This window comes from Kogia breviceps, chromosome 8 (assembly GCF_026419965.1).
Source record: "Kogia breviceps isolate mKogBre1 chromosome 8, mKogBre1 haplotype 1, whole genome shotgun sequence".
Lineage (NCBI taxonomy): Eukaryota > Metazoa > Chordata > Mammalia > Artiodactyla > Physeteridae > Kogia > Kogia breviceps.
The window spans coordinates 1,559,100-1,570,094 of NC_081317.1; the positions used below are offsets into that span (position 1 = coordinate 1,559,100).

The 10,995-nt window shown below is 65.5% G+C and overlaps 1 protein-coding gene across 5 annotated transcripts; it reads left to right on the top strand.

Moving 5' to 3' along the window:
* Positions 1 to 1,898: 1,898 nt before the first annotated feature.
* TMEM250 (transmembrane protein 250) lies at positions 1,899 to 5,919 on the top strand. 5 transcript variants are annotated; one of them, XR_010841792.1, is made up of 4 exons: positions 1,899 to 2,286; positions 2,706 to 3,333; positions 3,656 to 4,236; positions 5,563 to 5,919. XR_010841792.1 is itself a non-coding variant. In XM_067040343.1 (3 exons), exon 3 carries the CDS (start codon positions 3,737 to 3,739, stop codon positions 4,154 to 4,156), a length of 420 nt encoding a protein of 139 aa, XP_066896444.1. In that variant the 5' UTR covers positions 1,899 to 2,286; positions 2,706 to 3,333; positions 3,656 to 3,736; the 3' UTR covers positions 4,157 to 5,919. The 5 variants fall into 5 exon arrangements, 3 of the variants coding, with proteins under 3 accessions (XP_066896444.1, XP_066896445.1, XP_066896446.1); XR_010841794.1 differs by lacking the exon at positions 2,706 to 3,333; XM_067040343.1 differs by having other exon boundaries at positions 3,656 to 5,919.
* Positions 5,920 to 10,995: the final 5,076 nt, after the last annotated feature.

The following is a 10,995-nucleotide window of genomic DNA, read 5'->3' on the forward strand; positions in this document are numbered from 1 at the left end:
CAAAGCAGCCACAGACAACCAGGGAGCGGGTGCGATTTGGCCCAGGGTGCCCTGGTTTACGGCCGGGCCTCGAAGCCGCTGATGGACTCAGGCGCTTCTCAGGCCCTTCACCAGGTATCACGGCGGCCGGCTCTGCGACACGACATGCACCGTCCCAGCAGGTGGCGCCAGGCCACTGCCCACAGCCTGGACACGCACGGGAAGGCAGGGGACAGGAGGGGAGGGAGGGATGCCTGGGAAGATGGAGAGCATGAAGGAAACCTCCAGTGAACCCCCACACCGGCCGAGCCTGCGAACAAACACGGCACTCTTCGGCGGGGCTCCCCCAGCCCTGCCACTGAGCTGGCTGTGAGGACACAGCTTCGTCCTCGTCCTCGGGGCTCCTGACCCGGTGGTGGTCAGGCTGCCGGTGAGGCGGCCCCTAGCACGTCTACTGAGTGAAGGAACAGAACACAGCAGAGCGCATGGTCAGGAGAAGTACTGTTTGTGAAGCTTCTGGAGTTGTTTAAACATGTGCACGTGTGGACTAGATCACAATGAAGAAATACATCTGACTGTGTGTGCCATGGTAAGAAAACTGAGCTAGTGGGAGAGGCTGGTCCATAAAGGTAGTTTTTGAGGTGTAAGAAAGGCAGGAATGAGAATCCCCCCTGCCAAGGTGGGGGGCCAGGGAAGGGGTGGCACATAGTTGGAGGTGGCTTCCCATAGGTGGGGATATTGATCGGGGTCTTGAAGGGTGAGAAGGAGCTCGTTGGGTGGAGGACGGGTAGAGGGACAGAAAAAGCAAGTGTGAAGGGACAAGTCATGGACAGGAGCAATGGGGCCTCCTCACAGAGCCGGGGAGGGGGCCTGTAAAGGGCATCTCAAGGGGACAGGGCTGGACCAGGGTCTGGGGAAAAAAAGCAGCACCCTGGGGTAGGGTGCAAAGCAGGGGGCCACTGTGGAAACCCAGCAGCAGAGAAGATGCATGTTAAGAATCACTTCTTAAAATATCCCTCTTCTCTACCATCCTCTCCTGCTGCCACTTCGCCTGATCTAGAAACTTCTCAAAACTCTCTGGGCCCCTTCCTTCCCTCTCCAGCATGACCCTGCCAGACTCTCCTCACCAGCAAAGCTGCAGCTGAAGGGATAGGACCACACGTGCCCGCAAGCATCGGACCCCTTCCCACACGACAGGGAGGGGGCGTGGGCGGGTCGGGGTCAGAACTTGCAAGGGGAGGTGACGTAGAGGCTCGCCGCCCTGTCGGGTCAGCCGTCTTCTGTAAAGGATGCCCGAGGAGCTGGCCTCTATCAGAGTGTCCAATATCCAACACAGCGACCAAGACCAGGACCCGCAGGCACTGGGGGACAGAACCAGCCGTTCCCGCGTGTGTGCAACTAACAGCTTCTCCACAATTGATAGAATTCAGGCAAATGGAACTTGCCGACTAAATCCAAGGAGCGTGAAGAGTTTCCCCTACCCTGACCTCGATCGGATTAAAATGTTTAAACACGTCTACACCGAAATCCTCATTCTCCTGGCAAAGGGCAACCCCAGGGCTCCGTGGGTGTCAGCCAGCCCGCCCTGACTCCCTACATTTGGGGACCTTGGTGTCCGTGGGTGGTCAGCCGGCCAGTCTTCCCTACATTTGGGGACGTGCGTCCGTGGGTGGTGTCACGCAGTCCGCTTCAGACTCGCCAGACGGCAGACACGCAGCACCGGGGCCGATCTTGGGACCATTGGCAAGCGCTCTCCCGGGGCCGGAAGATCAGCTGCGCCCGTAGGGCCGCGCCTGCGCACTGCCAACCGCCTCGGCTCAGCGGCGCCTGAGCAGAGAAGCTGCCGGGGGACTCCGCGGCTCAGGTCAGCGATCTGCGCCTGCGCAGGACGAGCCGAGGCGCCGGCGGCGAAGGCTGGGTGGTGTAGTCGGCTGGCAAAGTCAGGGGCCGCGCGCCCCGCCGTGCGCGCACGCACGCACGCACGCACGCCCAGGGGAAGCGCCGAGTTCCGGGCGCTCGGGGTCGCCACGGGGCTGGGGGAAGGGAGGCGCTCTCCGTGTCGGCTTGGGCGGAGGGGCGTGAGGAAAGTCCTACGGTGGCCGCAGAGGGACGGCGCTACGGCTCCCACGCTAGGCCAAACGCCGCCGGCCACCGGGCGCGGGAGCCCCTAGCCCTTCGGGGCGGCCCCGGGCGGGGACGCGTGAGGGTCCGGGCCGCGCCGTCGGCACCATGCGGCCGCCCTGTTCCCGGAGCCCCGAGGGACAGGGGGCCGCGCGGCTTGGGACGCCGGCGCGGAGAGGGCACCCGGTGAGCGGGCGGGGGTGCCCGGGCGGGGCGGGGGCGGCTCCCGGGGGCGCCACGGGTCGGCCCTGCCTCCGGGATCTGGGGCTCGGCACCCCCCAGAAGCGAGCGCGTGGGTGCCGCGCGGACGCCCCGGCCCCGACCTGGAAGCCCGTGGCGCAGATGCGTTGCCTGCGGCCAGGTGGCGATGGGAGGATGGCGAGCGGCCCGCATGGGGCCGCGACTCCGCCGCGTGAAGGGAGCACTGACGTCTGAGTGCCATTAGCTGCTGTCAGACCGCGTTCTGACCGAAGCTTGCGGGAAGGGCTGGGCCTGTGGGCAGGGGAGGGTGGATGCGCCCGGCCTCCCTGGCCTCCCCCTCTCCGCCTGCGGCCAGAGCAGCACGTGGGCGGCGGGAGAGGGAGCTAGCAGAAATCCCCCTGCAGGCCCTCAGGCTACAAGCCATGTGATGGGACGCAGATGCCCTCCGCAGTGCCAACCCAGAGCCTGTAACCAACTTTGCTGCTCCGATTTTACACATCCTGAACTTCCAGTTCTGTGTTTCCAGCCACGATTCAGGCAAGCTATAAATGGCAATTGCCAGGCAAAACTAGAGAGCCGCTTGCTGTTTTCTCCTCTCCTGTGGTGGCCCGAGCCACAGGGCCTGTGCCCTGCGATAGCACCACTGGCCCTGGGCCGTCATCCTCCCTGCCAGGCACGGGCAGCCCTTGCCCGGTAACGCCTGCTAACCACAGCACCCCTGCGAGCCCAGCGCTCGACATCCCCGTGTGCAGAGCAGGGACGGTCTCGGGGTGAGGTGACCTGGCCAAGGTCACTCCTGGTGAACGACAGCACGAGGGTTCAGGCCCCACAGGGGAGCCCAGAGCCTGGTGCCGGCTGCCTGGTCTCCAGCACTTGGCCTGTCAAGTTGCTGAAGAGAATGGCCCCCGTCTGCCCTGTGGACACCCTCTCCCTCCTGTCCTGTTGTGGTTGCCACTCGGGGACTTACTCGCCCTGGATAAAGCAGCCACAGAAGCGCAGGCAGGCATGGGCATCCCAGATAAAAGCCGGATGGTGAGTCCATTGAAGGGGACTCGCCGAGCCTGGGGGAGGGGGAGTTCAGCCAGGGTTTCTGTTGGCCCTTCCTCGGTGGTTTTGGCATTGACTGCCAGGGGGCCTGCAGCCACTGTCCTGACCCTTCACCCCGGTGTCGCTGGTAGAATTTTGGTTCCCACGTGATTGGGGGTCCCTTTGGAGTGTCCTCGGTAGCGTTTATGAAAAGAGTAACTCCGGGGGATGTGAGCGGATCCCAAGTCCCAGACTCGGTCTCCCTGCGGCCCCGGGCTGGCTGGTGTCCCGGCTGACCTGGCTCCTCTCCGTTTCGCTCTCCCCGCAGGCCCACGCCTCCCCCGGGACTCAGCCTCGGCCTCGCAGGCCCAGGCACCTGCGACGCCTATGCTGACTGCCCCCGGGCCCGATGCCGGTCATGCCCATACCCCGGCGGGTGCGCTCCTTCCAGGGCCCGCACACCAGCTGCCTGCACGCCGCCTGCGGCCCGGCGCGCGCCTCCCGCCCGGCCCGCACCAAGTACAACAACTTCGATGTGTACGTCCGGGCACGCTGGCTCTACGGCTTCATCCGCTTCCTGCTCTACTTCAGCTGCAGCCTCTTCACGGCCGCGCTGTGGGGCGTGCTGGCCGCCCTCTTCTGCCTGCAGTACCTGGGCGTGCGCGTCCTGCTGCGCTTCCAGCTCAAGCTGTCGGCGCTGCTGCTGCTGCTGGGCCGTCGGCGCGTGGACTTCCGCCTCCTCAATGAGCTGCTGGTCTACGGCATCCACGTGACCATGCTGCTGGTCGGGGGCCTGGGCTGGTGCTTCATGGTCTTCGTGGACATGTGAGGGCGCCGCGGGCTCTTCCAGGGACGGTTTCTGGTGACCCGGCCGTAGATGCAGCTGCAGCGGGCGCTTTTCTCCATGCGGTAGGTCAGGGCCCTTTCCGCCCCGTGTCAGAGGCATAACCCACCCCCGGCGCCTGCGTCTCTGGCTCAGGAAAGGGCTGAGACTTCTGTGAAGGGGACACTGGCGCCCTCCCTCCTGCTGGCCTTTGCTCGGACCCTTTCTGTGTGCGGTTTCGGTGCCGTGTCCCCTGCGCCACCTGCTTGTGGTTCCAGCCTGCACTTTCCAAGCTATTCTCGGGGCGGGTTGGGGGGGGGGTGTATGGGTCCAGTGTGTATTTGGAGAGCCTGTGTCCCTGTCCCCTCTCCAGGGCAGTGGTGTCACCAGTGGTGTGGGAGGTCCCCGGGAGGGGTGTGCTACCCAGGTGCAGATCCGGAGGGGAGAACCTCCTGGCCGCACAGCCCCTCCTGTGCACCCCCAGCCCCTGCCCCAGCCTTAGGGAAGCGTCAGGCTCCACCAGCTGACGCACCACACTGCCACCAAGCCCTTCACTCCGCCCTGGGCCACCGAGTCCTCGCCCAGCCCACAGACTCGCCTCCATTTGTTACCCTGTGAGGCGTGGGGGTCCTGAGTCCCAGGCGGGCTTCAGTGGCACCTCGGTTCGCTTGGCAGTTCCTAGGTCAGGGTCCAGCCCCGGGGAGGGCCGGGTCCAGGGTGCAACTCGCTCCCTCCCAGGCGGGTCTTTTGAGAATGTCAGCTGGATGTTGTCAGCTCTTCAAGTGTGGATTTCTGGGGAGGCAACTCAGCTTCTTTCTGGCCTCGGGGGGGCTTTCAGGCTCTTCCCCTCAGGGAACGTCCAGGTTCGAGACGTGTCTGTTGGAAGAAACATCTCTTGGAATCAGGGTTGCGCCAGGGCTGGACCTCCGAGTGAGGGGCTCGGCGGCCCCTGTCCCTGCCTCGGCGGCTGTTAGAGCAGCTGGGAGTACAGAGCAACAATGAATGTGGGCCAGGAAAGAACCAGTGGTCCAGGGGGGCTTTCGGTTGCAGAGAGAACATACCAGAGGGCCAGCATTCTGCCCAGACCCCTCACCCTGGCCTCCATCACATGGGGGACAGGGTAGCCGCAGGCCTTGTGGGCAGGCGAGGGGCACTGAATAATGCAGCTGGGACAGCAGCCAGAGGCGGGACATAGGGCCCCACACTGAGGGTGACATGGAGGCCGATGCTGCTTCACCCCGGGTTGTCCCCACACCCGTGGGCACGGGCGGTAGCCCCTTCAACCCTGCCTGGCCGGGTCCCCCAGTGGCTGGGGGAGCTGTCGGGGCGGTTGTGTGCCACTGGAAAAAAAGCCAGATCAGGTAAAGCAGGCAAAAAACGCTTGGCTGTAAACTGTGCTCTTTAATTTGTAGCCAGCTTCTGTCGGACGATTGTCCACTCGAGGTCAGTGGACGGCTCCTCCGAGGGAATTGGGAATGAGTCTGTCCCAGTTACCCGGACGGCAGGCAAGGAGCCGACCCACATGGACCCCACTTCTCGGCGCTACAGAGGACGTTTTGCACCAAATCACGCTGTTTCCTAAAAGCTTTGTTTTGTGTTAGTTGACTCACGTTACTCTGAGGCCCCCTCTGAGGTGGGCACGTGTCCACGGGGCTGGGGCAACAGGGGGGTCACGGTGGTGCGGACACAAAGCTGCTTGGTGTCTTGAGTGCCTGTGAAATTCTTTATGAGCCACCTGCATTAAACTTATTTTTTTAACACGTTGACAAGCGTGACTGTTTAAAGCTCAAAAAGTTGACACCTTTTTTAAAGGATATATAACCAGCCCCAAATGCCACAGATGCTATTTTTCATGAGTCAGATCGGAACCTTGAAAAGCAGCCACCTGCCATGCTGCCGGAGGAGTGTGACGGGCTGGGGGGCCGCCCTGCCGTGAGTCCAGGCGCCCCACCGCTGGAGCCCGTCCTGGGGGTTTGGCTGGGGCGGCAGCGAGAATTTGCCGGCACTGGCCGAGCGGGGGGCCTGGTGAGGTCCCGGAGCGCTGAACTCAATCAACAGGCGAGTGTGTATCGTCCTTCTGAGACAGGTGATGCCCTCGCGTGCCAGAGTGGCGGGAGGGTGGGAAGACAGTTACCCACAGGAGAGAAACTGGAAGGAAACCAAAGTTACGAATTCTTGTTTAACCAAAAAGCAATTGGAAAAACGAGTGACAGGTTATTAGGTAGCATCTCTAGTGTGTAAAGGCTTCCCGGGCTTCTGTGCAGGGGATGGACGCTCACGTTTCTCCCTTTTGCAAAGACTTCTTCCCACGTGATGATGAGGGTGATGCCCTTCCACACAGCCAGCGTGGCCAGAAAATGGGGCCCTGGAAGAGGAGCTGGGGGGCCGTGACACAGCGGCCTAGCTGCCATCTCTGGACTTTTGTGGAACTTGACGTTTCCGAAGAAAACAATCCGAGTCCTTTCGGGGTTTAGCTCGTGGTGGCAGAGTTGGTGAAATCCTCACGAAAGCCTTGGTCCCCCAGGCAGCAGAGGGGACCCTTGCGAGGTGCAGTTTGTTGCACAGAGCCTGGCCCAGGGCCGGGTGGGGATGCTGCTTCCGGCCGGGACACCACTCTCAGGCGTGCTGGCTTCACTGGGAGCGGGTGGCAGTGGGCAGCGCTGTCTCAGCTTTGTCCTCCCGCCACGCTGGCGCCTCGGGCTTGCCCCCCCCTGCGGCGTCCGCAGGCCTCCCGGCCTGGCCTCCCCTCGCCGTGCGCGAGTTGGACGGTTTTCTTCAGTGGGTCTCGACCAGCGCTGTCCGGCAGGACCTGGGTGTGGTGGGGATGCTGTCTGCACTGTCTGGTGTGGGAGCCACCAGCCCGTCCTCTGGGCTGGACGAACCCGCTGTCCCCCTGGGGGCACAGTCACCATTCTCAAGGAGCGCCCGCGGAGCCGGCCGCCGCAGGAAGGCAGGGGCCGTGCGGGGTTTGCCGGCAAAGCCCCGTTCTGCCCAGACCGTGCCCTAGTTAGTTACCAGTTCGGGCACCGCCCAGAGAGGGGTCTCCTGGGCCCTCGGGGCACCGCAGCCCGGGGACCCCGGCACCAGCGCCGCTGCTGGCGGGGAGACGGCACCTGGACGGTGGTGGTGGTGGCACCGGGCCTTGATTTTGGGAGGCGGGGAGGGTGGGGGAGGGCGGGCAGGCAGTGTGACCCCGGAGAAGGGAGCCGGCCAGGGGAGGGGGAGAGCAGTGCCCCGGGGAGAGCTGGGGGTGGGGCGAGGCCTGGGAGAGTCCGAGGGGGCCCTGGGAGCCTGGCGGCCTGGGGAGAGGACAGTCAGGTCTGGGGGCCGCCACCCCCCGGCAGGTGAGCGTCTGAAGAGCAGCAGGTGTTCAAGACAGGAGGTCAAGGCTGGGGCAGAAGCCGGCAGCGGTGGGGTGGGGGCGGGGAGGAGGGGAGAGGGGCTTCCCTCGAACAAAGAACAGGGCCGCGTGATGGCCTCCTTCACACAGGGTGTCGGGGGCCTCTTGGTGGCCCGCCCGTGGGGCCGGCCCTTCCTCTGCTGAGGGACCCCGGCCCGGAGCGTGGGAGGGGCTGCCGGGGGGAGGTGAGCCAACAGCGGGAGGCCACGGCAAGAAGGGGAATTTCTAGAAACTGCGTGGTTATCTGGGCAAGTCCAGGTGCTGTCCGGGCCCCGGGCAGGGGTGGACGAGGTGCCCTCGAAGACGCCCTCTTGGTCCCTGAAGCTGCTGCTGGCAGCCCCGGGAAGGGTGGTAGTCGGACCCCCGGGTGGCCCCACCTCCCCGACTGCCTGGGAGGACGGCCCAGCGGGAGGGACGCAGCGCCCGGCACCGAGGGTGGCCAGGGCGGGCGCAGCCCACCTCTGGACCAGAGCTTGACCCCCAGGGCCGCTGCGGAGGAAGGGCCGTCCACTGGGACTCGCCTGCGGATATTGATGTTCCCTGACCTTGAGAGGTCCCTGTCCGCTCTAGCGCCTGATTGGGTGAGGGAGATGGCAGGGCTTGGTGCTGACTCAGCGCTTCCTTCCCTCGGCACAGGCCGGTCCTCTCCCTTCTCCCTTTTTGGTGTTGTTTGGAAAAGGCCCTCTTCCGGGAAGGCCTTTCCTCTCATCCCCCAGGAGGCCTGGCTCCTGCAGGGGCCGCTTTCCAGAAAATCCCCGGCAGCCTGACAGCTCCCCAAAGACGGAGGGCCCACCCCTCCCCCCCACCTCACCAGCATCCTCGCCCTGGAAGGGACAGGGCCACGCGGGAGCAGCTGATTCAGTGCTCGTGGGCCCGCCCCTCCCCCAGCCACCGCCGGGCAACGTGCCCAGGCAGGCTGGCAGCTGTGTCACACGGGGCCTCAGGCAGGGTTGCTGTGGCTCTCGCTGTGTGGCCCACACTGCGCCCGGGGGGGTGGCAGACTGATGCTGGGAGGGCCTGCGCGGGCGGGCGGGCGGGCGGTGTGCCAGGCGCCCCCGTACCGGCACATCCACGGTCCGATGCCGAAGAGGCCCACGGGAGGGTGCTTGGGCACGGCCACCACAGCCAGGAAGTCAGCCCGTCCGCCTAAGAGACGGCAAGCAGGCCGAACTGGCCGTGTGCGGGCTCCCAGGAGCCCAGGTCGGGCAGAGTTCCCCCACCTCTGGCTGGTCCAGCAGTGGTCACCTGCCACCCTGACCCAGGTGACCCGGAGCCCCGGGGCAGGCACAGGCTGAAAGGGGCGGGTACTGCCACCCGTGCGGACTGGCCAGCTGATGGGAGCAGCCTGGACCAGAGGGGGCAGGGCCTAAGCCAGAACCCCCAAGGGCCCAGAATGACAGGCGGCCCGGGTGGCCCTGGGGCAGGCCCTGAGCCCGGGGCAGGCAGGTGTGACGGGAGGTGGGGGACCTTCCTCGGTACCCCCAGTACAGGGAGGGCCATGGAAGCGGGGCGAGCGTCCCGGGCAGGGGGGGACGTGCGGGCTGGAGGGCCGTGTGGTCAGAGTGGATGGGGCCTGGGGCAGCCCCCCCCCCCCGCCCCCCGCCAGCTTGCCCCTCTGGACACCGCAGTTCGCCCCAGCCGCCCGTGGGTGGTTGGTCAGAGGATGTCTTCAGACAGAAGCCCCAGAGTCCAAAGCAAGTGTCTGAAAGGTCCAGGCCACGTTCCCATCAGCTGCGTGTGACCCTTGTTCGTTACCCGAGGGGACCAGGACAGCGCTCCACTCTGCTTCCTTAGAATGCAAACGACTCGTCCCGGCTGGAACGCCGCACGGATGTTCCTACGGAGTCAACGAGGCCAGGCCCGGCCAGGTGGCCCCGGGAGGAGGTGTGTCCCCGAGCTGAGGGGCCCAGGAGGCTGGGGCAGGGCTGGGGGCCCTTCCTTCCTGGTGGGTGCGGAAGGAGCCGGCCATCCTGCAGTGGAGGCCACCTCCCCGGGCAGTGAGTGGTCACCTTCCTGCCCTCACTGGGGTCAGGAGCCAGGTACCGGCTGGCCAAGGCCGAGACGGGGAGGCGGACGGTCCGGCCCGGGGCCGGGCGCAGCCAGGTGTGCAGGGAGCTCCCACATACAACCGGGGCCCCGCCGGTAGGAATGCTGCTGCCCCCTCTGACCACCGGCTGCCCCGCGAAGGGAGTCACCTGACCAGAGAACGGGTTTCCAGGTCCTTCCGACGGGCGCCAGCGCCCTCCCCCCTCCCCCCACCGTGCTGCCACCTTGGCTGGAGGCGCTGGGCCTCGCTCCGGCCCGGAGCACCGCCGCCCCTCTGTCCCGTGAGCCCGGGGGCCCTCTGGCCCCACCGCTCAGCTCTGGCCCCTCCAGGCCTGCGCTGCTGCCCGGCTGCCCGCCCGTGGAGTTTGCTTTGCGAAACCGAGAGGGCCTCTGCCGCCTGTGGGTGTGGGCAGCCCGTGGATGATAGGAATCTGGCTTTTAAGTGGGAATTCGTCATTTACCACAGCGCGGTGACATAACGGTAACACGAATTATTTGTATGTTTTTCAAACTGTACCGCAGTGACCCTGTTTCCCGAGCTCCCTCAATGCATAAAAGTGCCCCGTGAACACGATTATCCCCCTAATCCGCACCCGGGGCTGACTCAGCCCGCGCTCGATACCCACCCGTGTCCCGAGCGGACGGGTCATCGAGGTGTGCTTCGGGGCGGCTGCAGCCCTCTTTGACCCACCACCCTCCTCTTGCCGTGCGGCTGGCCGGTGCGCGCCTGTGTGTGCGTATGTGCACGTGTACGTGCCTGTGTGTGTCCTCAGTTTCGAGCCCTACCCTGTTCACCCAGGCTCTGAGCAGGGTGGGTGGACGGGTCCTGGCCCTGCCACCCTCTGCGCCCAGGACTCCCTCTAGGCGCTCTCAGAGAGCGCTGGGGGGCTCGGGCCCCCGGGAGTGGGAGGCCCCCGATGGCCATGATCCCCGGGCTCCTGCCCGGAAGACAGTGGGCTGTACTCAGCTGGGAGGCGAGTGTCCTCGCTCCGTTTGCCTTTCCCGCTTGGGGTCAGCTGGTCGCTGTTGTCGGAGCCCATTCACGTGGGGAAGGGCCTTGTGCCCTGCCCCTGGGGAGGGAGGGGTTGCTTCTCTCCACCACCAGCTCCTCCTGTGAGATAAGGGGAGTCTGGACTCACAGCCCGGAGTGGACGGGGCTGCTGGACACGGCTCTTCCCAGAGGGGCAGGGAGAGGGCTCTGGGGAGTACAGCCCAAGGCCAGCATTTCCTCCCGGGCGGGGGGGGGGGGGGTTCCGGAGGGCGCAGCGGGCTCTGACGTCCCCTGCAACCCAGACCGGCCTGTGGCCGAGCTCTCCTGGCTCCCTTCTCCAGGAAGGTGCCGGAAGCCAGGGGTGGGGACTGCAGGCCCTGCTGGGAGGTGCAGATTGGAAGGCCCTGG